Here is a 27,248-nt window from a genome sequence, read left to right as displayed (position 1 = left end):
AAAGAAGTGGAATATTCTTGAATGGCCAAGTCAGTCACCTGATCTCAACCCAATTGAGCATGCATTTCACTTGTTAAAGACTAAACTTCAGACAGAAAGGCCCACAAACAAATAGCAACTGAAAACCACCGCAGTGAAGGCCTGGCAGAGCATCAAAAAGGAGGAAACACAGCGTCTGGTGATGTCCATGAGTTCAAGACTTCAGGCAGTCATAGCCAACAAAGGGTTTTTCAACCAAGTACTAGAAATAAACATTTTATTTACAATTATTTAATCTGTCCAATTACTTTTGGTCCCTTTAAAAACAGCGTGGCACATGTTAAGGAGCTGAAACTCCTAAACCCTTCATCCAATTTTAACGTGGATACCCTCAAATGAAAACTGAAAGTCTGAACTTCAACTGCATCTGAATGGTTTTGTTTAAAATTCATTGTGGTAATATCTAGAACCAAAATTAGAAAAATGTTGTCTCTGTCCAAATATATATGGACCTAACTGTATATCATGTATATCATCATATGTATGTCAGAAAACGTATTCACTGTTTTCACAAGCAACCAGCAGAATTTTAAAGCAAGTGAGATGAGTGAGTAAGCATACATTGTTACCTCAGATGGCCATTTGTCCCAAAAGTAGGGTTTTCTCTTAAAAGATTTCAGCAGGCTTATGTAACATTTCATACTGGAATTTTGTCTTCTGTTCAGACTATCCAATATTTTTGGTAAATAAAATGTTACGTTTCCAATCTTTAGGATGTTATTATGTACATTTTCATGCACACTGATCTTAAGTTCGAACATGTTTGTGCTAACTGTAAATTGATTTTGCTTATTTAGCATAATGAATTTCTGAGGACAAAATGAAAGAAAATTTATACTTGTAATACTGTGGTATAGTAATAGTTTAACAATAATAATAATAATAATAATAATAAAAACTGCAGAATGAAAATACATAAAACATTCAAAGTTTTGAAAAGAAGTCGGTGAAATCATAAATGTTGTTCATATTTTATTTAGCTGCAGTCATGAATAAATAAAAACAGAAAAAAAAACTAGTTTTGATCTTTGTGTTTTATGGTTGTCCATTTCTCTACATATGGAGCACATTAATTCTCTACTGCAAATGCAGATTCAAAGTATTACTTTGTTTAATGGAAACCACAAACAAGCGCATAAATGTTTAAATTCACAATGCAGGCAGCAGACAATAACTTTACTATGCTCTTCATAGGTAGAGTGATGTTTAAAAATATAATGTAGTTTATCATTCATGAGAGAATTGCAAGGTAATACCTAATTTCAGTGTGTAAAAAATATTTTTGTTCAGGGCATTTTGCTAAAGATCAAGTACATCAAACTATTTAAAGAAGCCCTCCTATGAAGTTTTTTTTAACTAAATCTGTGTATACATACAGTGGGGAAAATAAGTACACTGCTCAAAAAAATAAAGGGAACAGTCAAATAACACATCCTAGTTCTGAATGAATGAAATATTGTCATTGAATACTTTGTTCTGTACAAAGTTGAATGTGCTGACAACAAAATCACACAAAAATCATCAATGGAAATCAAATTTATTAACCAATGGAGGCCTGGATTTGGAGTCACCCCCAAAATTAAAGTGGAAAAACACACTACAGGCTGATCCAACTTTGATGTAATGTCCTTAAAACAAGTCAAAATGAGGCTTAGTATTGTGTGTGGCATCCACGTGCCAGTATGACCTCCCTACAACATCTGGGCATGCTCCTGATGAGGTTGTGGATGGTCTCCTGTGGGATCTCCTCCCAGACCTGGACTAAAACATCCGCCAACTCCTGGACAGTCTGTGGTGCAACGTGACGTTGGTGGATGGAGCGAGACATGATGTCCCAGATGTGCTCAATCGGATTCAGGTTTGGGGAACGGGCGGGCCAGTCCATATCTTCAATGCCTTCATCTTGCAGGAACTGCTGACACACTCCAGCCACATGAGGTCTGGCATTGTCCTGCATTAGGAGGAACCCAGGGCCAACCGCACCAGCATATGGTCTCACAAGGGGTCTGAGGATCACATCTCGGTATCTAATGGCAGTCAGGCTACCTCTAGCGAGCACATGGAGAGCTGTGCAGCCCTCTAAAGAAATGCAACCTCACACCATTACTGACCCACTGCCAAACCGATCATGCTGAATGATGTTGAAGGCAGCAGATCGCTCTCCACGGCATCTCCAGACTCTGTCATGTCTGTCACATGTGCTCAGTGTGAACCTGCTTTCATCTGTGAAGAGCCCAGGGCGCCAGTGGCGACTTTGCAAATCCTGGTGTTCTGTGGCAAATGCCAAGCGTCCTGCACGGTGTTGGGCTATGAGTACAACCCCCATCTGTGGACGTCGGGCCCTCATACCACCCTCATCTGACCGTTTGTGCAGACACATGCACATTTGTGACAAGCTGGAGGTCATTTTGCAGGGCTTTGACAGTGCTCCTCCTGTACCTACTTGCACAAAGGCGGAGGTAGCGGTCCTGCAGCTGGGTTGTTGCCCTCTTACGGTCCCCTCCTTGTCTCCTGGTGTACTGGCCTGTCTCCTGATAGTGCCTCCTGCCTCTGGATACTTTGCTGACAGACACAGCAAACCTTCTTGCTACAGCTCGCATTGATGTGCCATCCTGGATGAGCTGCACTAACTGAGCAACTTCTGTGGGTTGTAGAGTCCGTCTCATGCTACCACGAGTGTGAAAGCACAACCAACGTTCAAAAGTGACCAAAACATCAGCAAGAAAGCATTGGTACTGAGATGTGGTCTGTGGTCCCCACCTGCAGAAACACTCCTTTATTGAGGGCGTCTTGATAATTGCCAATAATATCCATCTATTGTCTATTCCATTTGCACAACAGCATGTGAAATTGATTGTCAATCAGTGTTGCTTCCTAAGTGGACAGTTTGATTTCACAGAAGTTTGATTTACTTGGAGTTATATTCTGTTGTTTAAGTGTTCCCTTTATTTTTTTGAGCAGTGTATTTGATATATTGCAGATTTTGCAAGTTTTCCCACCTACAAAGAACGGAGAGGTCTGTAATTTTTTATCGTAGGTACACTTCAACTGTGGGAGACAGAGTCTAAAAAAAAAAATCTGAAATCACAATGTATGATTTTTACATAATTCATTTGCATTTTATTGCATGAAAAAAGTATTTGGAACAATAGAAAAACAGAACTTAATATGTGGTACAGAAACCTTTGTTTACAATTACAGAGGTCAGATGTTTCCTTTAGTTCTTGATCAAGTTTGCACACTTTGCAGTAGGGCTTTTGGCCCACTCCTCTATACATACTGTATCTTCTCCAGGTCTTTCAGTTTTCGGGGTTGTGTCCCTCCAAAGATTTTCTATTGGGTTCAGTTCAGGAGACTGGCTTGGCCACTCCAGGACCTTGAAATGCTTCATATGTAGCCACTCCTTAGTTGCTCTGGCTGTGTGTTTCTGTTTATTGTCATGCTGGAACACCCAGCAACGACCCATCTTCAATGCTCTAACTGAGGGAAGGAGGTTGTTGGAAAAATCTCACGATACATGGCCCCATCAATCCTCCCTTCAAAACGTTGCAGTCGTTCTGTCCCCCAAAGTATGATGTTTCCCCCACCATGCTTCATGGTTGGGACGGTTGGGGTTGTACTCATCCTTCCTCTTCCTCCAAACACGGCGAGAGGAGTTGATACCAAAAATTTCTATTTTGGTCTCATCTGGCCACATGACCTTCCCTCATGCCTCCTCTCGATCATTCAGATGGTCATTGGTGAACTTTAAAGGGCCCCGACATGTGCTGGTGTGAGCAGGGGAACCTTGCGTGTCCTGTAGGATTTTAATTAATGGTAGCGTAGTGTGTTACTAACAGTAATGTTTGAGACTGTGGTCTCAGTTCTCTTCAGGTCATTGACCAGGCCCTCCCGTATAGTTATGAGCTGATTCCTGACCTTTCTCAGAATCATCCTTACCTCACAAGGCAAGATCTTGCATGGAGCCCAAGACCAAGGAAAGTTGAAAGTGTTTTTCTGTTTCTTCCATTTTCTAATATTTGCACCAACAGTTGTCGCGTTCTCAACAAGCTGCTAGCCTATTATCCTGTAGCCCATCCCAGCATTGTGCAGGTCTACAATTTTGTCCCTGGTGTCCTTAGCTCTTTGGTGTTGGCCATGGTTGAGAGATTGGAGCATGAATGAGTGTGTGGACAAGTGTCTTTTATAATACACGTAACAAGTTCAAACAGGTGCAATTAATACAGGTAATGAGTGCAGAATAGGAGGGCTTCTTAAAGGAAAACTAACAGGTCTGTGAGATGGTAGGTGGTTTAATACTTATTTCATGCAATAAGCTGCAATTTAATTATTTAAAAATCATACAATGTGATTTTCTGGATTTTTTTTTAGATTCTGTCTCTCGCAGTTGAAGTGTACCTACAATAAAAATTACAGACCTCTACATTCTTTGTAGGTGGGAAAACATGCAAAATTGGCAGTGTATCCAATACTTCTCTTCCCCACTGTACATGAAGTGTAGTGTGTATGAATTAATATACTCACCTACCGCCTCCTTCTCCTTCTCCTCCTTCCAGGACCGTTTTGCTCCTCTTCTCAGTGACATCACCACTCTGCAGACTTCCCGGGTCACGCTTTGCTCTGTTGACCCGGCTGTGGCTTTCTCAATGTAAGCTTATGGAGCCTCAGGATGAGGCTCCATAGATTTACATTGTAAAAGAGACTTCCGGCTCACACAGAGAGAATATAATGAGCTGGATAGTATGAAGTGCGGCGATGTCACTGAGAAGAGGAGCAGAACAGTGCTGGATACATACACATATACACAGATTTATTTAAAAAAAAATCTTCATGGGAATGGTTCTTTAACCCACCTAAAGTAAAATAATTTTTTAAAGGTGTATTTCAACCATGGATGTAGATAACACATTCATTTATATCCACATAAATAATAAAATTACATGTCTGTGATCCTCAACTACTAAGAGATTAGATGTCAATTATCCCCAAAAAATGACACATGTATACGTATAACCAGCTGGCAATTTGTGATGGCTGCTGGCTGTCGTCTATTGCAAAACGAGGGTACTGTGACATCTGGTCTTCTGTCAATATGCAAAACATATTTCTAGGGATGCCATAATGACAAAATTTAGGGGTAAATAAAATTAATAAGTATTGAACACATGAAGTAAAGGGAAAAAGTATTGAACACATGAAGAAAGGTGCAAAAAAATATGGAAAGTCATGACACCAGCTGAAATCTATCAGTAAATAGAAAGCAATTCTGCCACTTAGCGAAAAATAATATCAGATGGTTCAACTGATGACCTATAAAAAGATGTCTCATTACCAAGGTACCACACAAGAAACATCTCTTGATGGGGAAAACCAGTGAGCTGTCTCAAGACCTTCACAACCTTACTGTTGCAATACTGATGGCATTGGTTAAAGAAAACTACTGAAAGTAATATGTCATAAAAAAACTTAAAATGTCAATTTTTTTAGATATGCATTAAAAGAAAACAATACAAACAAAAAAAGTATTTTTTGATAATAAGGCAAAAATATGACACCCTATATAGCCCTACTTGATTGTGTCTACCTGACCACAGAGGTTGACACCCTAGATAATACAACAAATGGCGCCCCCGCTCCACGATGGCTGTTCCTGTGTGTCCTTATATGACTCTATATAAGTGGGTGATGAATGGACAAATGTACCGAGACATTCTTGAAAAAATCTGCTGCCCTCTACCAGGATGATGAAGATGAAACGAGGGCGGACATTTTAGCAAGGTAATAAACCCAAACAGACAGCGAAGGAAACTCTCAATTAGTTTCAGTGAAAGAAAATAAAGCTGCTAGAATGGCCCAGCCAATCACCTGACCTGAATCCAATAGAAAATTTATGGAAGGACCTAAAGCTCAGCGCTCATAGAAGGTGTCCACAGAACCTTCAGGATTTGAAGAGTGTTTGAATGAAAGAATGGGCCATAATCATACCTGAGCAATGCATGCAACTACTTTCTCCATACAGGACGCGTCTTGAAGCTGTCATCACCAACAATGGCTTTTGTACGAATTATTAAATAAGTTTCAGCAAACGTGTTCAATGCTTTCTCCCTGTGTCATTTTTCATCATTACTTAATTTATAGACATCTATGGTTTGATTGCTTTGCCTGTGTGTTGTTAGCGATATTTGGTGAGAGTTTCATGTCAGAAATACATTTACTTAGAAAATTAGTGACGTGTCCAAATCTTATTTCACCTGCTGTATACTATATGTGAAGGCAAGGTGGAACTTGGTTCTATATATACACTATATGTGGGGGGGAGAGGGCACTGATCTCTACACATACTATATGTGTGGTGGAGGGGAGCTTGCCTTTATATACTATGTGTGTGTTGGAGTAGGGCTTCCCTCCATTTATTCTATATGTGTTGGGAGGTGGGCTTGTGATGATTAAACAAGGCTACAGAGCCCAAAAAAGTTATATTTTTTTCAGGCTTTTCCTGAGGGTTACCTGTTAATCCAAGTTTGGAAATTTTTTCAAAATTGGGGTTTGTCGCAAATTTTGACACGTCTGTGAAAATCAGTAAGGAAATCTACAATAAAATCCACAACCCTAACCAGCATAAATGCAATGGATTTAAAGTGAATCTGTCATTAGAGTCATGCTGCCCAAACCACTTTTAACACAAATTAGAGCCTGGCTGTGTGATTGGTTGCTCCAATATTTCAGAGAATACGTAGTGTAAGGATTCTGTTGTCCTTCTGCAGATTGACCACTAGTGGCTGCTATTATTTACTTTGTGATGCAATTCTACTCCTTGCCACTAGAGGCTTTTATTGTGTTTCTGCAATCGCTCTTTTCCAATATGGCCAATACTGAACCTGTGAAAGCCATCTTATTTCCTGTTTAGGTCTGCTTAAAGTCACATCTCCACCTTCTGAACTGTCTTATCCAGACAGCTGTTATTCATTTCCAGATTGTGTCTACAATTCCCTTTGCTATGTCCAAAAACTTCTACCACTGCTCGTGCTCCTCCGACCAACGGATTCCAGCTTTTCCACCAGTATCATAACCAGATACTCAAGCCTTACTATGGAGGGAACAAGTGTGATGGTTCGTTTAAGCAAAAAAACTTTTTGCTTACTAACATCTATGCAGACATACAAAAATTGAAGACAAAATACGCGGCATTTCAAACACAGACATCCCATAGTGTTCAAGTCTTTAGACAAGCTGTAAATGATCTGCAGAATGTTGTTGCTCAGGAAGCAAAGCAGATCCTCAAATTAAAAAATCAAGGTACATCTTCAACCCCTCCTCCCACCCTTCCACTCCCACTTTTCAGGTTCAGTGGAGACCGTGCCAAATATCGTGGATTTATCAACCAATCCAGATTATACTTCAGTGCACACCTGGCTCACTACCCTACTGACAGATAGAAAGTGATGTGTATCATTATGCTAATGAAACATAAAGCTTTAGCCTGGGACATCCCCTTATTGAAACTCACAATGCTAAGCTTGGAAGCCTTCCTAGCCATGAGCCAGGTGTTTGATAATCCTAATACTTGTGCAACAGCTTCAGCTACATTGATGGCGCTACGTCAGGGTAAGCGACCCGCAGAGGAATACGCCACAGAATTCAGACAGTGGGTAATTGATACTGAATGGAATAATGCTGCAAAATTATCTTTTTTTAAGAACAGACTCCCCAGCGCACTTAAAGATGAACTAGCCCAACTGGATGCTCACACAAATCTTGAGGACTTTATTCACCCTTGTATTTAAATTGATACCAGACTATCAGAAGATTAGAGAAATGGAATTTAACCTGGGTCCGTAACAGTAACCGTTATTTATCTGCTCCAACCATTAGTCACAGACACTTTGAAATAAAGAACCCTCACATATCTGAAGCTGAACCCATATAGGTTGACAGCCTATTAACATGTGAAAGTGCCAAGAGGAAAGTAAGGAAACTTTGGGAAAATCAGTCTCTCTATTTTGGCAAGTCTGACGACTTTCTCATCAATTGTCCCTCTTGTCTTCATAAAGTGACAGCAGTAGAGCATCCCAACTTTTCTGATGAAGAATCAGTCTCGTCTGAACCAGCGTCTACAGTGAATGCTGTCATCCATTCAATTTCTTCTTTTGCAGGAAACATTAAAAAAAACAAGCATTGTCATTGCTTCATTCCTATCGAGTTTCAAGTAGATTCTCAATGGATTTTCACACTTGCCATAATTGATTTAGGAGCAAACACAAATTTTATGGACATTTATTTTGCTAAAAAACATGCAATATAAATTCAAAACAGACTTTCATCTATTATTATGGAAACTGTTAATGGATCAACACTGAGCTCATGACCAGTTAATCAAGAGACTGAACCTTTGAGATAGTTATGGAACCTAATCACCATGAGGTTTTATCCTTCTTGTTAATCTTATCTCCACATTTTCCAATCATGCTGGGATTGCCATGGCTGCAAACTCAAAATTCAACAATTAACTGGGAAACCAAAGAAGTGTCTTTTCCATCCACTGTGCACTCCCCACAGACTTCACCAAATGAAGAGGTTGTAGAGGATCTTGAATAATCTTCCAAATTACTACCTGCATAAAAATTTTTTACTGATGAATGTGATAAGAAAAATGCTGACAAACTTCCTCCTCATCGGCCATATAATTGTCCAATTGATCTTTTGCTTGGAGCAGCTATACCCTTTGGAAGCATTTACCCACTTGTAGAGCAGGAATTAACAGCTCTCAAAGAATACATTGATGAAAATTTAGCTAAAGGATTTATTCGTCCATCCTCCTCACCAGCAGGTACCTATAGTTTTTGTCAAAAAGAAACATCGCTCCTTGAGACCTTGCACTGATTACAAAGAATTAAAAGGTATTCGACCTACTAACTGCCAAATCCAAGCAACACTACTCTGTCCTCCTCCTCCTACACCTGTCATCTGTCTTCGACACAGTGGACCATTCCCTCTTAATACAGACTCTCATCTCTCGGCATGACAGACTTGGCCCTATCTTGGATGTCTTCATACCTGATAGACAGGACATTCAGTGTCTCCCACTCACACACTACCTCCTCATCTCGCCCCCTATCTGTTGGTGTCCCCCAAGATTCAGTTCTAGGACCCCTGCTCTTCTCCATCTACACCTTTGGCCTGGGAAAGCTCAGAGTTTCACGGCTTTCAGTATCCCCTCTATGCTGATAACACACAGATCTACTTCTCCGGACCTGACATCACCTCCTTACTAACCAAAATCCCACAATGTCTGTTCGCTATCTCATTCTTCTTCTCTCTTCCTAAAACTTAACATGGATAATACTGAATTCATCATGTTTCCACCATCTCATTCATCCCCCCATCTGACCTATCTATCAATGTTAATGGCTGTTCACTCTCCCCAGTCCAGCTTGCTGCCTTGGGGTAACCCTGGACTCTGATCTCTTCTTCAAACCACATATCCAAGCCCTTTCCACTTCCTGCCGACTCCAACTCAAAAATATCTCCCGGATCTGCACATTCCTCAACCACGAATCTGCAAAAATACTAGTGCACGCCCCCTTCATCTCCCGCCTCAACTACTGCAACCTCCTGCTCTGTGGCCTCCCTTTCAACTGCATGAACAGCTCTACCCTCCCCTACTGTATCCTCACCCATCCCTTGTAGACTGTGAGCCCTCGTGGGCAGGGTCCTCGCTCCTCCTGTACCAGTCGCCGTCACGTTTTGTTCAAAATTATTGTAATTGTTTTTGTATATATACCCCTTTTTCACATGTAAAGTGCCATAGAATAAATGGCACTATAAAAATAAATAATAATAATTACTGTAAAAATATTGTTACCCTCTGCGCTTGATCCTTGAGTTGCTGGACAGAGTTTATCATGCAAAGACGTTCACAAAACTGGTTCTTCGAAGGGCATACAACTTGGTTAGTGTTAGACCAGGTGATGAATGTAAAACAGCATTTCGATAACTTTATGGACATTATGAGTATTTAGTCATGTCATTTTAACTTTGCAATGCTCATGCAACATTTCAGCATTTCATTAATGACATTTTCAGAGACTTGCTTAGTCAATTATCTGCATGATATACTAATCTTTTCTAATTCAGCAGAAGAATATCAGGATGATGTGAAAACTGTGTTGGAGTGTCATAGAACCCACCATCTGTATATCAACCTGGAGAAAAGTTAATTCCATCAATCAAATCCAGTTCTGGGGCTATATAATCTCTACTCAAGGGTTACAAGAAGACTCTAGCAAGACTCAAGCTATCATTGACTGGCCAACCCCAAAAATCATGACATTTTTACAGATGTTTTATTTAAAAAATATTCAGGTATAATTGCACCAATCACCCAATTAACAAAAAAGGCATACCATTTGTTTGATCTCCTCAAGCACAAGATGATTTTTCTTGCCTGAAGATGAAGTTCATTGCAGCTCCTATACTGATTCATCCCAATTCTGAACATGCCTTTACTGTAGAAGTGGATGCTTCAGACGGTGCAGATGGGGCCATTCTATCGCAAAGAATGGGAATAAAAGACGTTGCATCCTTGTTCTTTTTTTTTCCCAAAATTTGACCAACTATGATATGGGGAACAAGGAGCTCCTAGCGATCATTCCTGCTTTCAAGGAATGGGGACATCATCTAGAAAGAGCAGCTCAACAAAATGTTGTTCTGACAATTGCAATCTTGAATTTGTCAGATCTACCAAGTGTTTGTCCCCTCGCCAAGCATGATGGAGTCTTGTTCTTAATTTATTTAACTTTATCGCTTACAGACCTGGTTCCCGTAATGTCTGATGCGTTATCTAGGATGTTCTCCAAAGATTCCTCTCCAACAGCACCTCTAACAACTATTCTGTCTGAGTCCAACTTCCTAGGGGTGATCCATAACAAAGACTTGCTTGAAGATATATGAGAAGCATACGATACAGACCCAATTCTTCTGAACCCGTCAGATGATATATCTCAAGATAAAGTAATCACTGCATCTACATTCCTGAAACTGTGAGACTAAAGGTAATAAAACTGATCCATGACTCCAAGTTAGCAAGGCACAAGGGAATTCAGAAAACACAAGAATTTTTGTCTTGCTTCTTTTGGTGGCCCAATTACCAGAAATATGTTACAAATGTTTCTTCCTGTAGTACCTGTGCCATGTATAAAACTCCCCGCACATCACCAATGGGATTACTGCGGCCTCTATCAATTCCGTCTCACCCCGGGTGTTAGAATCTATGTTGTTTTACTATCGGCCATTTTGTTGTGGTTTGCTTGCTTCTAGTCTTTTCCTCTGGTGCTGGGTTTCTTGGTCACGTGATCTCTACACTCTTTACTACCCTGCACCTGGCCGCCATTCCCTGTTGGACATCAGTGTTGTATCGCTCGTGCTCTGGCTAAGTAGCCTTGTTTAGTTCTTCTTGCTTTTGACTATAGTTATCCTGGGACTTCTAGTTCCACCAGTTTTGTTTTCTTTAATTTTCGTTTCTGCAACTAGCTTTTCTATTAGGAGGTCTCCTGCTTTGGCTCCCTGTCCTTAGATCTTTTAGGGACCCCTTTTTCCCTTTCCTACAGGTCTTCATTTGAGTTCAGTGCAGGTGTTTCGGTGGGGCTATTCATAAGGAATAGAGCACCCAACCCAGCGTAGGGTTAAGCTGAGTCTCAGTGCAGGGACAGCTATTCCCTCCTATTCCTTAGTTCTAAGTTGCAGTACATAACAGTATGTCCAGACACATTTAAAAAAAAAAAAGAGAAGTTTTTTTTTTTGTTTGTTTGTTTTTTTCTCCTCTCCTCTCCTCATTTCCTGGATTTTCTTCAGTATGGTTTCAGTCCAGGAACTTGCTCAACGCCTGCAAGGGTTAACTTTGGAGGTTGCCAATCTTCAGCAGTACATGAGTAAATACCCTGCAGAACGCTATGAAGAACCTAAGGTAGGATTACCTGAGTGTTTCTCGGGGAAACGACAGGATTTTTTTTCATTTAAAAATACTTGTTTGTTGTATTTTCGGCTCAGACCTAAATCTTCTGGTAATGAACTACAGTGTGTAGGAATTATATCTCTATTGCATAAGGAACCTCAAATCTGGGCATTTTCCTTGTCTCCTGATGATCATTGTCTGAGGTCTGTGGAAGCATTTTTTAATGCCATGGGTTTGCTGTATGATGATCATGATCGGGTTGCATCAGCTAAGGCAGAGCTCAGACGTCTCAAACAGGGTTCACTTGATGCTGAGAGTTATTGCACCCTGTTCAGATGATGGTCTGCAGAGGTCAGGTGGAATGACCCTGCACTCAAGTTTCAGTTTCTGGCAGGCTTGAGTGAAAGGGTTAAAGATTTGCTCATTGCATTCCCTGCACCTGATACTCTGCAAGTTGCCGTGCAGTTAGCTATCCGTGTGGATAGAAGGTTGAGGGCTAGACAGAATGAGGAGAAGTTGCCTGTATTGCTGGATTCTGTTTCTCACAATATTCCTGCCGATACTGGGGACCCTATGCAGGTCGGGGCAATGTCATCCCGTTCCAGGGAGAGGGACAGGAGATTCTCTGAGGGACTTTGTATTACGGTAAGGTCATTAGTGATGAGCGAGCACTAAAATGCTCGGGTACTCGTTGCTCGGGTCGAGCAAATTGGAATACTCGGGTGCTCGACCCGAGCAACGAGCCCAATGTAAGTCTATGGGAAACTCGAGCATTTTTCAGACGGCTCCCCCCAGCGGTCTGCAGATGGCCTAAAAATTGCCCAAATCGATGGGAACAGTGCTAAAATGACATGGGGAAGACCCCTGGAAGCATCTCTGACTCCCAGATCACTGCTGTCAACAACATGGTCAGAGTATTACGCCACTTTTATGGACTCACAATAAAACATACCAAAACGAAACCAAAATGGATTTTCCTGGGAAATATGTTAAGGAACATCCTTTTCAGGGTAATGACTTTTATATAAGGCAAAATAACCAAAAACAAAAATACTCCTCCACTACTTGGGCTATGTTCACATGTAGCGTTTTTGATGCGTTTTTGGACTTTTGCATTGCTTTCAACCAAGACAAACACATTCACCAGGAAATGTCATTTTAACATTTTACAACCTTATCTGGCCATGTGGTGTGTGACACATCATCAAACACATGCATACAGTGCTGAAAAGACATGGAACAGCATGGGGAAGACCTCTGGAAGCATTTCTGACTCCCAGGTCACTGCCTAAAAGTGTGCCCATTATAAGTGATCCTTGGCGCATGCGAAGATGCCTCCTGCCATGCACCTGTCGTTGCAGACTTGCAACAATCACCGTCCACGTCCTTGTCCCACTGCAGCGTTCAGTTGTCCCTACCCCATTCCTTAGAATTCAAGCGCAAGTATGCAGGCAGCCACCCACCCACAGGCTGCAATTCTATACTGCCAAATTTTTGATAGCTGCTTGCACTTAAAATGTGGCCTTTTAGGCTCGTGGAGGTTGAAGCTTTTCATAACATCATGCCGGCGGCGGCCGGGTGTCCATACTCGGTCCCCAGCCACCACTATATTTCCAGGTATCACCTCCGCCTTCCACAAGCACACGTCCCACAACATTACACGTGCCCTCCCCAGTGCACTTACTGGGAAGGACCGCCTAACCACAAACACGTGGACAGGTGAATGTGGCCAGGGATGGTATGGAGCCAGTCCACAACTTTTTTTGCTGAGAGTTGTATTTAGCTCGGTGAAAGGACTGGCATAGAGGGAAACCGTATCTAGTCTGCGTGTCATTTCTCCCAGGAAGTCCTGTAATTGAGCTTGTTGCAGAAGCAATGGCAGCCCGTCCAACATCAACTCGCACTTGTCGGTGGTGCTTAGACACACACACATCTTTCTTTGCGCATTTAATTTCTTGAATACAGAGTTGGACAATGGTCTGATCTGTAATGCGTTTTGAGAAATAACATGCATAAGCATGGCCGATCCACATTAAAAAGCAGCCATGGAGTGTACGGGAACCTTTCCCCACACTTTTCTTAGCTAGGGCTGCTTTTCGGCAGGGTTGGACGGGCCCACCAGAGAACCGGAGACTCCTCCGGCGAGCCCTGGCTTCTCCTTCAGGAGAGTTCATAGTGCCGAGGTGAGGCCATGATGATGATAGAGGCCACCATCTGCTTAGTTTTCTGTCACTTGGAATGCAAGTGCAAGTATGCAGCCAGCCACCCACCCACAGGCCACAACACTAAACTGCCAGATTTCTGGGCAGCTCTTTGCACTTAAAATATGGCCTTTTAAGCTCGTGGAAGTTGAAGCTTTTCACAACCTCATGCCGGCGGCGGCCGGGTGTCCATACTCGGTCCCCAGCCGCCACTATATTTCCCGGTATCACCTCCGCCTTCCACAAGCACGGGTCCCACAACATTACCTGTGCTCTCCCCAGTGCACTTATTGGGAAGGACCGCCTAACCACAAACACGTGGACAGGTGATTTTGGCCAGGGATGGTAAGCAGCCAGTCCACAACTTTTTTTGCTGAGAGTTGTATTTAGCTCGGTGAAAGGACTGGCATAGAGGGAAACCGTATCTACCCTGCGTGTCATTTCTCCCAGGAAGTCCTCTAAAGCTGCTTGCACTTGAAATGTGGCCTTAACATTACTGCTGATACTTTTCTGTGGGAATTTGCTTGCCTCCTACCAGCCTGGAATATTTCCAGCAAACTATTGTACGACGCCATGGTATTAGCACTGCCCCCAGTACCAGTAGCAAAGCCATCCCCAATTTCCTTCTCAGGAATTTTATTTGGTAGACTGAGTGGCTGCCCAAATACATTTTCTCACAAAGGAGCTGAAGATAAAGTGGCAGTAGGTGCAAGTTTCTCCAGCCTGTTAGATATTAGAGGGTGAATGGCAGCACATTGGATCAGTGGTTAGCACTGAAGCCTTGCAGCGCTGGTATCCTGGGTTCAAATCCCAGCAAGGACATCTGCAAGGACTTTGTATGTTCTCCCCGTGTTTGCGTGTGTTTCCTCCTCAGTAAAAATAGAGTGTCCGGGAACCTTCCCACACACTTTTCTTAGCAAGGACTGCTTCTCGGCAGGGTTGAACGGTCCCACCAGAGAATCCTCTGGTGTGCCTTGGCTTCTACCTCAGGAGAGTTCATGATAGCGCTAACTTTGCAGCTGCTATGGGGCTCTTGAGTGGGTGAGAAAGGTTATCCCTCAGAATCAAATCCTCTGGCGGGCACAATCTTTTTCAATCTGAAACAGCTTCTCAGTGGGAGTTGTATTTCACCACAGCCATATTCTTTAGCTCGGTGAAAGGACTGGCATAGAGGGAAACCGTATCTACCCCGGCTGTCGTTTCTCTGTCACCAGGTTCCGCCCATTGTCACACACGACCATGTCTGGCTGTATGTTCAGCGGTGAGAACCACAGATCAGACTGCTGTGTTACAGCTTTCAACAACTCTGCAGCGCTGGGCGGTTTGTCAATTAAGTATTAAGCATGTTATCTTCAGCACAGCCTGTTGCCGCTTGGCCAAGGCAGTGCTGCAGTGCTGTCAGCTTGTGACTGATGTAGTCATTTCGGAGATGGAGGAGGAGGTGCATGAGCTGAACAATGTGATTACATTGAGGTTAAATTGGTGATGCTGCTTTTTATACTAAAGAAAGATCCTATTGTCTTGTTTTTTTTACGTTATTTTTAAGACAGATGCATTCACCGGGAAATGTCATTTTAACATTTTACAACCTTATCTGGCAATGTGGTGTGTAACACATCATCAGACACATCCTGTTTTATTTATGATGGAGGGACTCTGAAAGTCATAAAGCCTATTTTTATAGGGCCATCAGACGGCCCTTACTATTCTTAAAAGGCCAGCAGTCGGCCCTCGCTATTGTTAGAGAGCCATCAGCCGGCTATGCTTTGTTGTTCTTATTATTAACAAGTGGGTCTCCTATACTGTTATTGCGTATCCAGTGACTGCAATGGCTGCCAAAAATTTGGACGCAACCCAATACCCCTTTGAAGAGACATAGAGGAGGATCTCAGTAAAAAAAATGTTCCCATTATAAAGGAGTGGGTCTCCTATAGTGGTAATGCCCATGCTGTGACTGCAAGGGCTGCTAAAATTTGGGATAAACCCCACTAAGAATTTAAAGACACATAGAGCAGGGCCACAGTCACGACAAATTCCATTTAGAAAGGAGAGAGTCTGCTATACAGTTATAGGGTATGCAGTGAGTCCAACGGCTGACCAATTTTAGGAAAAATCCCAGTAAGAATTTAAAGACACACATAGCGGGGCCACAGTAACAAGTACGACATGTTCCTATTAGAAAGGGGAGGGTCTGCTATACAGTTATAGGGTATGCAGTGAGTCCAACGGCTGACCAAATTTAGGAAAAACCCCACTAAGAAATTAAAGACACATAGAGCAGGGCCACAGTAACGACAAATTCTTATTAGAAAGGAGAGAGTCTGCTATACAGTTATAGGGTATGCAGTGAGTCCAACGGCTGACTAATTTTAGGAAAAACCCCATAAAGAATTTAAAAACACACAGAGCAGGGCCACAGTAACAAGGTACGACATGTTCCCATTACACTGTGTTCCAAATTATTATGCAAATAATATTTTCTCAGATTTTACCAAATTACCTATATGAATTGCAGTCATTGTAATTTTCCAGTCAAATAACTATTAGAGTACAATTGAAAGGTTTCTGTACAAACTGCCTATGATAACAGTATATTTTTAAAAAAATAAAACACTCAAACTGCACTCAAAATGCATGTTCCAAATTATTATGCCCAGCAGAGTTTTCAACCTTTTCATTTTAATAAAGAACAAAAAAAATGGTCATTTTTGAAATTATAAGCATTAGCAGGTTATTACAAACTGAAATCAAACAGTTTTCAACTCAAAACTTTATTCTAGGTGATGTAACATTTGCACATAGGACCCCTTGTTCGGAAGGAGCTTCTAAACTCTCTCATTCATTGAATTTGTCAGGTTTTGGATGGTTTCTGCTTCAATTCTTTTGCATGAGGACAGAATACCTTCCCAGAGCTGTTGCTTAGATGTGAACTGCCTCCCGCCATCATAGACACTCCTTTTGATGATGCTCCAGAGGTTCTCAATGGGGTTGAGGTCAGGGGAGCATGGGGGCCACACCATAAGTTTGTCCCCTTTTATGCCCACAGCAGCCAGAGACGCAGATGTGTTATGTGCAGCATGAGACGGTGCATTATCATGCATGAAAATGATCTTGCTGCGGAATGCACGGTTCTTCTTCTTGAACCATGGCAGGAAGTGTTGTTTGAGAAACTCAACATACATTATGGAGTTCATCTTTACCCCTTCAGGGATCCTAAAAGGGCCGACAATCTCTCTCCCATGATTCCAGCCCAAAACATTACTCCACCTCCTCCTTGTTGGTGCCGTAGCCGTGTTTGCATGGGGTGTCCATCAACCAGCCATCCTCCACTCCATCCATCTGGACCATCGAGATCATTTCATGCATGATAATGCCCCGTCTCATGCAGCACATAACACATCTGCATCTCTGGCAGCTGTGGGCATAAAAGTGGCCCCTATGCTCCCCTGACCTCAACCCCATTGAGAACCTCTGGAGCATCATCAAAAGGAGTGTCTATGATGGCGGGAGGCAGTTCACATCTAAGCAACAGCTCTGGGAGGGTATTCTGTCCTCATGAAAAACAATTGAAGCAGAAACCATCCAAAACCTGACAAATTCAATGCATGAGAGAGTTCAGAAGCTCCTTTCGAACAAGGGGTCCTATGCGCAAATGTTACATCATCTAGAATAAAGTTTTGAGTTGAAAACTGTTTGATTTCAGTTTGTAATAACCTGCTAATGCTTATAATTTCAAAAATGACCATTTTTTTGTTCTTTATTAAAATGAAAAGGTTGAAAACTCTGCTGTGCATAATAATTTGGAACATGCATTTTGAGTGCTTTATTTTTTTAAAAATATACTGTTATCATAGGCAGTTTGTACAAAAACCTTTCAATTGTACTCTAATAGTTATTTGACTGGAAAATTACAATGACTGCAATTCATATAGGTAATTTGGGAAAATCTGAGAAAATATTATTTGCATAATAATTTGGAACACAGTGTAGAAAGGAGAGAGTCTGCTATACAGTTATAGGGTATGCAGTGAGTCCAACGGCTGACAATTTTAGGAAAAACCCCACTAAGAATTTAAAGACACATAGAGCAGGGCCACAGTAACGACAAATTTCCAATAGAAAAGAGAGAGTCTCCCATAGTGTTGGCCAATGCAGTGAATGCAAGGGCTGCGAAAAATTTGGAGGCACTTCAATGACCCTTGGAAGAGACTTGGAGGAGGGCCTCATAAAAAAATGTTCCCATTAGAAAGGAGCGGGCCTCCTATACTTATAATGCCCATGCACTAAGTGTATGGGCTGACAAACATTTACCCCTAGGGGTATACATGAACATACTGTATAAAACAATATTTTAAGGGCATCATAAACACCCATTAAAAAAATGATGTGGGTGTTGCATCACGGACCATGGTCACCCTGGTGATATGGTGGTGGAAGATGAGGAGAAGGAGGAGGACAAGAGCAAATAGCCAAAATTAGGAAGCGTATACCCATGTGTGGGTGTGAAAAGCTGCATGAGAATACACCTCCCAAGCAAAGACACTGGATTTGAGTTTATGTTACGCTGCTATCATTCGGTGGTGTTGAGAAGTCTGGCCCAATCCAGGCCTTGTTCATTTTTATAAGAGTCAGCCTGTCAGCATTTTCAGTTGACAGGCGGATGCGCTTATCAGTTATAATTCCATTAGCGGCACTAAAAACCTGCTCTGATAAAACGCTGGCGGCAGGCCAGGACCTCCAAGGCATAGAGAGACAGTTCATTCCACGTATCCAGCTTGGATATCCAATAATTATAAGGTACAGAGGAATCACGGAGGACGTTGGTACGGTCTGCAAGGTACTCCCTCAGCATCTTCCCAAACTTTGCACTCCTTGTGAGAGTACCCCGCACCTCAGGGCCTGTGCGATGGGAGGGTCGGAGAAAACTCTCCCAGAACTTTGACAGTGTTCCCCTGCCTCTGCTGGATTGAAGTTGTGTCTCTCTCGCCTGTACTCCTTGGTTGTCCAACGAAGTGTGCCCTCTGCCGCCAGCGTTTTCAGATGGGAATTTTTTTAATAGTTCCCCAACAAGGGCCTTCTGGTACAGCCCCATCCCTTGCACCTCTCCCATTCCCCACCCCCTGACGAAGGCAATCCCAGCCGAAACGCGCGTAGGGCAGAGCAGGAGTAAGCGGTGTGGCTCTCCCAGTTGCTGTAAGTAAGTGATCCCTTCTGATCACAATATCCATACTTATGATGCACAACTCCTTCATTATTTTTCACAGTGACTGGGAATATATATGAGTCTAGGTATTCTCCGCAATCATGCATCACTAGGGACACATATGGTGCAATCATGATATTTCTATATATAGAGTACTACTGTGGGGATTAATTTAAGGCAATTAAATGTCTAAAATGTGGAAATTCTTGCAATACTAGCTGTTGCCTTGTAGTATTAACATTGAGCAGTCATATATGGGACATGATATTCAATAAGTCCTAGAATCTAATTGATATCCCAGTATAGACATATACATTGTCCCCTATGACCTACTTTATTTGTGCCTCCATTGTATTTACATTTGATTCACCTCTATGAAGATAACACCACTCTTATCTCCAAGCTCTTTTTCTATTGTTTTTATATAACTGTGTGTGATCCATATATGTCTCCTCCTATTTCTATATTTTGCTAAATAAAAGTTTACATTTTTTCTAATTGGGAGGTTTTCCAAAGTCTCTCTTCTGTTGTCTAACCTTTAGTATATATATACTTCGGTAGTCCTTTTTTATTGATAAACAAGTCATAGTATGGGGTTGTATTTATTTTCACGACTGAATTACCCCAAATGTTCCATATTGTTCACTATTGGAATTTTTTGCTGTGTTTTGCACAGGTTTGCCATTGGAATAATGGACTTTAAGGCCAGTGAACAGGTCTGGCTTGGTAAAATTGACCAAATTTTTGGAAACGATGGATCCACAATACATAGTGAAGGCGATCGGGGATTTGGCACATTAGCTGACTACATTAAACCACTCTTACTTAAGAGAACGAGAATATGGTGGAATAAAACATTCTTGCACAATTATTTACGTAAGAATTTAATTCCTAGAGGCCTGCGGATTAAAGTTATGCCATCATTCCCTATCAGTGATGAAATATTCACTAACGCATGGGAAGAAACATGTAACCAGGCCTCTAGAAAATTTATGGAACTTTTAATTGGACTTAACACAAACACATTAACTGACCTTGACAAGCAATTAGAGGAACTGTATGTGAAGGCTAGATCTACGCTAACTGCTGAGGACCTCCAAATTCTGAATAGGGATATGGAGAAACAGGTGGAAACACTTGTTAAAACTATCCAAGATAATCATCTAGTAAAATTCAGTAGAGACCTGAAGGATTTGCAGACGAAGACAGTCTATAGATGGAAGAGACCTTTCTCCCATGTAAGATTGAATAGGACTTTATCTATCTCATCCATGGCATCCAATAGTGAGGGATCTATGTCATCAGTTTCATCTGTACAATCGGGATATGGGGGGCGATCAAGACATAACTACTCTACACGCCAACACCCCTATAATCGGAGCCTTGATCATTCTCCAGATACAGCCAAAAGGAATCCCAAGGTAATTAACCTTAGCACCCATTTCCTCTCTGATGCAGACCTCAGTGTATTATCAAAGGGATTGACATTTGCACCATGTGCGACCTTTGATACCTTCACTGCTATCAAAGATTTGAATATTTTCGCACATAAACTCCAGTTTAAAAATTATTTTCATGATAAAACCTTACATGATATATTTCCCACAGAAACAGAACGCAAAGCACTGAGGGATCTGGAAGATCTGGAGGAAGAGAGTGAAATGGGTGAAGGTAATATAATTCCCTCTTCAATTACACCGAAATCTAAGAAATTCCCACCCTTGTCTGCCTGCTCTAATATTGATTTATTCATACAGATAGTCTCTAAAGATCTAGAAAAAGTGCCAAAAAATTTTTCGCACAATAATCTCACTAGAAAAGAAAGAGAATCCTTGAAGAAATTAAAGTCATTAAAGGATGTGGAGATTAAGCAGGCAGATAAGGGTGGCAATGTAGTGATTTGGCCTAAATCCAGCTATGAAAAAGAGGCGTTTAAACAGCTAAACAATGAGATCACCTATAAAAAACGTACCTTTAATCCGCTGACTAATTTTTACAAAAAATATGATAAACTTTTACAGAGGGTAAAAGAGGATGGGATAATTTCACAAAAATTATGCTCTGCATTGAAAGTGTTGAAACCAACCATTCCAACACTTTATTTATTACCCAAAATTCATAAAGATAGCAAATGTCCACCAGGGAGACCAATATTATCTGGGTGTGGCAACTATCTTGAAAATGCAGGAAAATTTATTGATACTAAATTAAAACCACTTGTGGAATGTCTCCCATCGTTCATCAAAGACACTGGGGAGTTCCTTAAGAAAATTGATGAACTGTACATAGGGCTGGATACACTATTGGTAACATGCGACGTGGAATCGCTGTACACGAATATACGTCATGCAGATGGAATTAAAGCAACCCGGTTCTTTTTACAGACAGCTAATCACTCTGAGAGCATGATTTCTTTCATCCTGGAATTACTTGAATTTAGTCTTTCCCACAATTTTTTTGTTTTTAAAGGGTCATATTTCCTACAGCTCCAGGGAACAGCAATGGGGGCTCCCTTCACCCCGTCCCATGCTAACCTGTTCCTGGGGCTGTGGGAAAGAGACCTTTTTCAGTCAGATCGGCTGACATCGATGGACCGCGTCCTTTTTTGGACGCGGTACATCGATGACATCTTTCTGATCAGGCAGGGCTCTTTGGAAACTTTACAGTCCTTTATGAGTGAATTAAATGACAATAACTGTAATATTCATTTAACCTATCAAGCTAGCACCTCAAGTGTCGATTTCCTAGATGTGAAAGTCATGCGTGATGAGAGCGACACACTTCAAAGTACCATTTTACCGCAAACCATCTGCGGTGAATTCGCTCCTACACGCATCATCGGCACACCCGAGACACATGATCAACGCAATTCCCATAGGACAATTCCTTAGATTAAGAAGGCTCTGCTCCTCTGAAACTGAATTTATGACACAGTCACAAAATCTTATGACTAGATTTAAAGAAAGAGGCTACAGCCATCGGGCCTTAAAAAAGGCTTACCATCGAACCAAGTATACTAAGCGTCATGACTCCTTATATACTACTAAACCAGCTAAAGATAGTAATATCATACGCTTTATTACTACATACAACTCAGGAGCATCAGGAGTCCGGCAGGCCCTCACTAAATCCTGGCCAATTTTATTGGCGGATCCTGTTTTGTCCAAGTATTTACCGTCCAAACCACAAATTACCTTTAAAAAGGCCAAAAATCTTCGTGAACACTTGACAAGAAGTCACTATCAACACATTGCCCCCCATAACTTTCTGAGTAAGTCCATGCCAGCCCATGGTTGTTCACCATGTGGTAAATGCTTGGCATGTGCAAATGTTGAATGCTCGGATTCTTTTACTAACTCAGAAGGAACCAAAATCTATTCCATCACTAAATCAATCACCTGTGTCTCTAAGGCAGTAATCTACTATGCCACATGTCCATGCCCAAAAATCTATATTGGATTGACCACCCGATTTTTAAAAATAAGAGTACGGGAACACGTACTGGGCATAGAGGCTGCTGTCTTGGAGACTGATATTACTGTACTTAAAACAATAACGAAACATTTCAAATTATATCATGGCTGTGACGCATCCAAATTTAAGGTCCGTGGCATAGACATGATTATTAGCAATATTAGGGGTGGCAATGTCAGTCAAAGATTGGCCCAAAAGGAAAGCTGATGGATCTGGCTACTTAAGACCTTGCAACTATCAGGCCTAAATGAAAACATCAGCTATGTGCTATTTCTCTGATCGCCCTCTCACTATTTTTATTATGTTTTAAGTGGTGTCTGGTTTTTTATTTACATGTATTTTTTTGTTCTAGTTTTCCGTGTGAATTATTCTTTTCCATCCATTGTGGACGCTAAGGGAGGACATGTCCTAATTTGAGTGTCGAGATCATCATGTACCTTTCTGCTGATCAATATATGTGTATGCGCGTTAATCTTCTTAACATTTATGTCGTGTGATTTCTGTCATGTGGAAGATGTTTGTCATATTGTAAATGAATTTTTGTGCTGTGTTATTTAACATGTCATGTTTATGACTAATATATCATTTTTCAAGACTTACTTTTGCTGATTTAAAAGACAAATGATGTGAGTGCTTTGTGGCTAAAGACCTTAATGCCTGCTAGAAATTAAATTATCAAGTCATATATATATATATATATATATACAGTATATATATATATATATTGTTATTGCTATTATGCAAGGTCAATCATACCATATAGCTTTATATATATTCCTTTTAAATGTATCTTTATATTACAGCAATTTAACTAGTCGATTTTAGTTTATGAGACATGAAAATTGTCACACATAAAAATCATTGTGTATTTAATTATATTCCATCCCCTCTTCCAGCGATGATTATGTGCTTCACATTGTATGATATCAGCCTGACTATTCATTTTGACATGAATATCCCACCTCCGTTATGATGGATTACCCCCTGGTGTCCATTCAGTGCGGAGTGAGCGGCACGCATGTCCCCGCTGCCTGCCGCCGCTTCTTCGCTGGCCGTATCTGTATGTGGTCCTCGGATGCACGGTCACGTGTTCACCTCACGTGGCTGTGTTGCCGGGGATCACATGACGCGGTTGCTGTGGTTGCGGCGGTGGGGCGGTGACGGACATGTGTCACACCACGCCCACTCCATGCTGATTGGTTATTCACTTACACACCCTCTTATTTCATTGGCTGCTGTTTCCTTTTAATCCCTTGCACCTCTCCCATTCCCCACCCCCTGACGAAGGCAATCCCAGCTGAAACGCGCGTAGGGCAGAGCAGGAGTAAGCGGTGTGGCTCTCCCAGTTGCTGTAAGTAAGTGATCCCTTTTGATCATACTATGCATACTTATGATGCACAACTCCTTCATTATTTTTCACAGTGACTGGGAATATATATGAGTCTAGGTATCCTCAGCAATCATACATCACTAGGGACACATATGGTGCAATCATGATATCTCTATATATAGAGTACTACTGTGGGGATTAATTTAAGGCAATTAAATGTCTAAAATGTGGAAATTCTTGCAATACTCGCTGTTGCCTTGTAGTATTAACATTGAGCAGTCATATATGGGACATGATATTCAATAAGTCCTAGAATCTAATTGATATCCCAGTATAGACATATACATTGTCCCCTATGACCTACTTTATTTGTGCCTCCATTGTATTTACATTTGATTCACCTCTATGAAGATAACACCACTCTTATCTCCAAGCTCTTTTTCTATTGTTTTTATATAACTGTGTGTGATCCATATATGTCTCCTCCTATTTCTATATTTTGCTAAATAAAAGTTTACATTTTTTCTAATTGGGACATTTTCTGAAGTCTCTCTTCTGTTGTCTAACCTTTAGTATATATATACTTCGGTAGTCCTTTTTTATTGATAAACAAGTCATAGTATCGGGTTGTATTTATTTTCACGACTGAATTACCCCAAATGTTCCATATTGTTCACTACAGCCCCATTTTTGTAGACCTGTCCGCCTCAGGAATAAGAGATATAAAGTTCTCCTTGTAGCGTGGGTCTGGAAGTGTCACCAACCAGTGAGGACTGTCACCCAAAATTTTGACAACACGAGGGTCATGGGAAAGGCAGCGTAACATAAACTCAGCCATGCGTGCCAGACTACTGGCAAGACTTCCGTGTCCTCACCAAGAGGATGACTGACCATGCTCTCCTCCTCCTCCTCCTCTCTGTCCTCTGGCCATCCACGCTGAACAGACGGTATGACAGCTGTGCAGGTAGTACTGTCTATAGTGCATGAAACTAGCTCCTGTCCTTCCTCCTCCTCCTCTTCCTCATTTTCACCCAATCCACGTTGGGGTTAGATGAGGCTTGGCTGTGTGTAATCACCCTGTATGGTTCCTTGCTCCATCTCATCGTGGTCCGCCTGCAATGCATCCTCTTTGATTGTGAGCAGAGAGCGTTTCAGAAGACAGAGAAGCGGGATGGTGATGCTAATTATGGTGTCATCGCCGCTCACCATCTTCATGGAGTCCTCAAAGTTTTGGAGGATGGCACATATGTCTGACATCCATGTCCACTCCTGAGGTCTTATGTGTGGAGGCAGAACTGAATACCGACGGCCTTGTTGATGCTGGCATTCAACAACTGCCCTCTTCTGCTCACAAATCCTTCCCTACATCTGCAGTGTAGAGTTCCAACGCGTGGGGACATCACACACCAGTCTGTGAGCCGGAAGTTGCAAACGCTGCTGAAATACTTCAAGGGCGGCGGAAGTTGTTGCTGACTTTCTAAAATGGTCACACAGGCGGCGTACTTTAACAAGTAGATCCGGCAGCTCCGGGTAGGATTTGAGAAACCGCTGAACCACGAGGTTAAGCACATGGGCCAGGCATGGTACGTGTGTGTGGATCTCATGGTACGTTTGGCCTTTAGTTTCACTGATGGCCCATTATTATTAGTGGATCGATACACACATATACAAGCATCTGCTATTGTTAATATTGGAGGTAACAACATTTTCACTCCAGTCCACATCCCATACCGTGAAACTGGGTTTATGGTGGCCACAGGATACGGTCTTATATAGTCAATTTGGGGAGAGATACTTACAATAAGTGATCACCATATCCATTTACATGCTACCCAATTTTTCCACTTGGAAAGATACATATGCTTCGCCTGTGATTGTCATACACTTTTCTTGTGTCATTATCGTACAACTTATAGCATGTACTATTTTCTGAATTTTGATGAAGATTTTTAATGTTTATGTATCAATAAAAACATATATATTTTTTAATCAAACAATTTTGACAATGCTTCTTTACATCGTGGGATGTTTGGCTCCAGTTTTCTATTTGTTTGCAAGGTGTATTATCTATAGGAGTTTTCCCTAACTAATCCTTACTCTTATGGCACCAGTAAAATTATTAATGGTACGTGTGTGAGCTCACCTCACCTCAGAGTCGCCACCAGGTTCCGGCCATTGTCACACACGACCATGCCTGGCTGTAGGTTCAGCGGTGTGAGCCACAGATCTGCCTGCTCTTTCAGAGCTATCCACAACATTGTGCGGTTTTTCACTTAAGCATATTAGCTTCCACACAGCCTGTTGCCGCTTGGCCGAGGCAGTGCTGCAGTGCTTCCAGCTTGTGACTGATGTGGTCATTTCGGAGATGGAGGCTGAAGAGGAGGAGGAGGCTGAGGAGGATGAGGTGCAGGAGCTGTAGATAGTGGGGGCAACCCTGAATGACCTAGGGACCGAAATTCTTGGCGTCGGGAGGACGTGTTCCGTCCCAAGGTCCGACTGGGTCCCGGCTTCCACTATGTTAACCCAGTGTGCCGTCAGCGAGATGTACCGTCACTGCCCACAAGCACTTGTCCACGTGTCCGTGGTTAGGTGGACTTTACCGGTAACTGCGTTGTTGAGAGCACGGCTAATGTTTTGGGACACGTGCTTGTGTAATGCGGGGACAGCACACCGGGAGAAATAGAGGCACATGGGGACTGAGTACTAAGCGACGGCTGCCGCCATCAGGTTGCGGAATGCTTCCGTCTCCACGAGCCTAAAAGGCAACATTTCGAGCGCAAGCAGTCGTGAAATGTGAGAATTTAGTAGTGTGGCCTGTGGGGCATTGGCTGCATATTTGCGCTTTCGTTCCAAGGACTGGGGTATGGACAACGAAACGCTGCGCTGGGACAAGGACATGGACGTGCTTCCTGATGCTGCTACTTGAGAGTGTGCAACGACAGGTGCAGGGCAGGAGGCGTCTTCGCACGCACCATGGACAGGGGATTGGCTTGCATGCACAACAGCGGAAGAAGCAATGGTGCCACCCGCAGACACTGTTCCTGGACCGTG

The 27,248-nt window shown here is 42.0% G+C and overlaps 1 protein-coding gene across 1 annotated transcript in view; it reads right to left on the bottom strand.

The window, feature by feature from the left end:
• The window catches only part of PKD1L1 (polycystin 1 like 1, transient receptor potential channel interacting), an 808,959-nt gene that overhangs the window by 421,014 nt on the left and 360,697 nt on the right, over window positions 1-27,248 (bottom strand). Inside the window, exon 35 of the mRNA XM_073676922.1 lies at window positions 609-848. Within this exon, the coding sequence (XP_073533023.1) occupies window positions 609-848 (240 nt within the window). The remainder of the gene's footprint in view (window positions 1-608; window positions 849-27,248) is intronic.

Source organism: Phyllobates terribilis, unplaced genomic scaffold (genome assembly GCF_046119375.1).
Source record: "Phyllobates terribilis strain yellow unplaced genomic scaffold, ASM4611937v1 Scaffold_4__5_contigs__length_816908805, whole genome shotgun sequence".
Taxonomy (NCBI): domain Eukaryota; kingdom Metazoa; phylum Chordata; class Amphibia; order Anura; family Dendrobatidae; genus Phyllobates; species Phyllobates terribilis.
The sequence above is the reverse complement of the archived record's forward strand: the minus strand, read 5'-3'. Positions and strand labels throughout refer to the sequence as shown.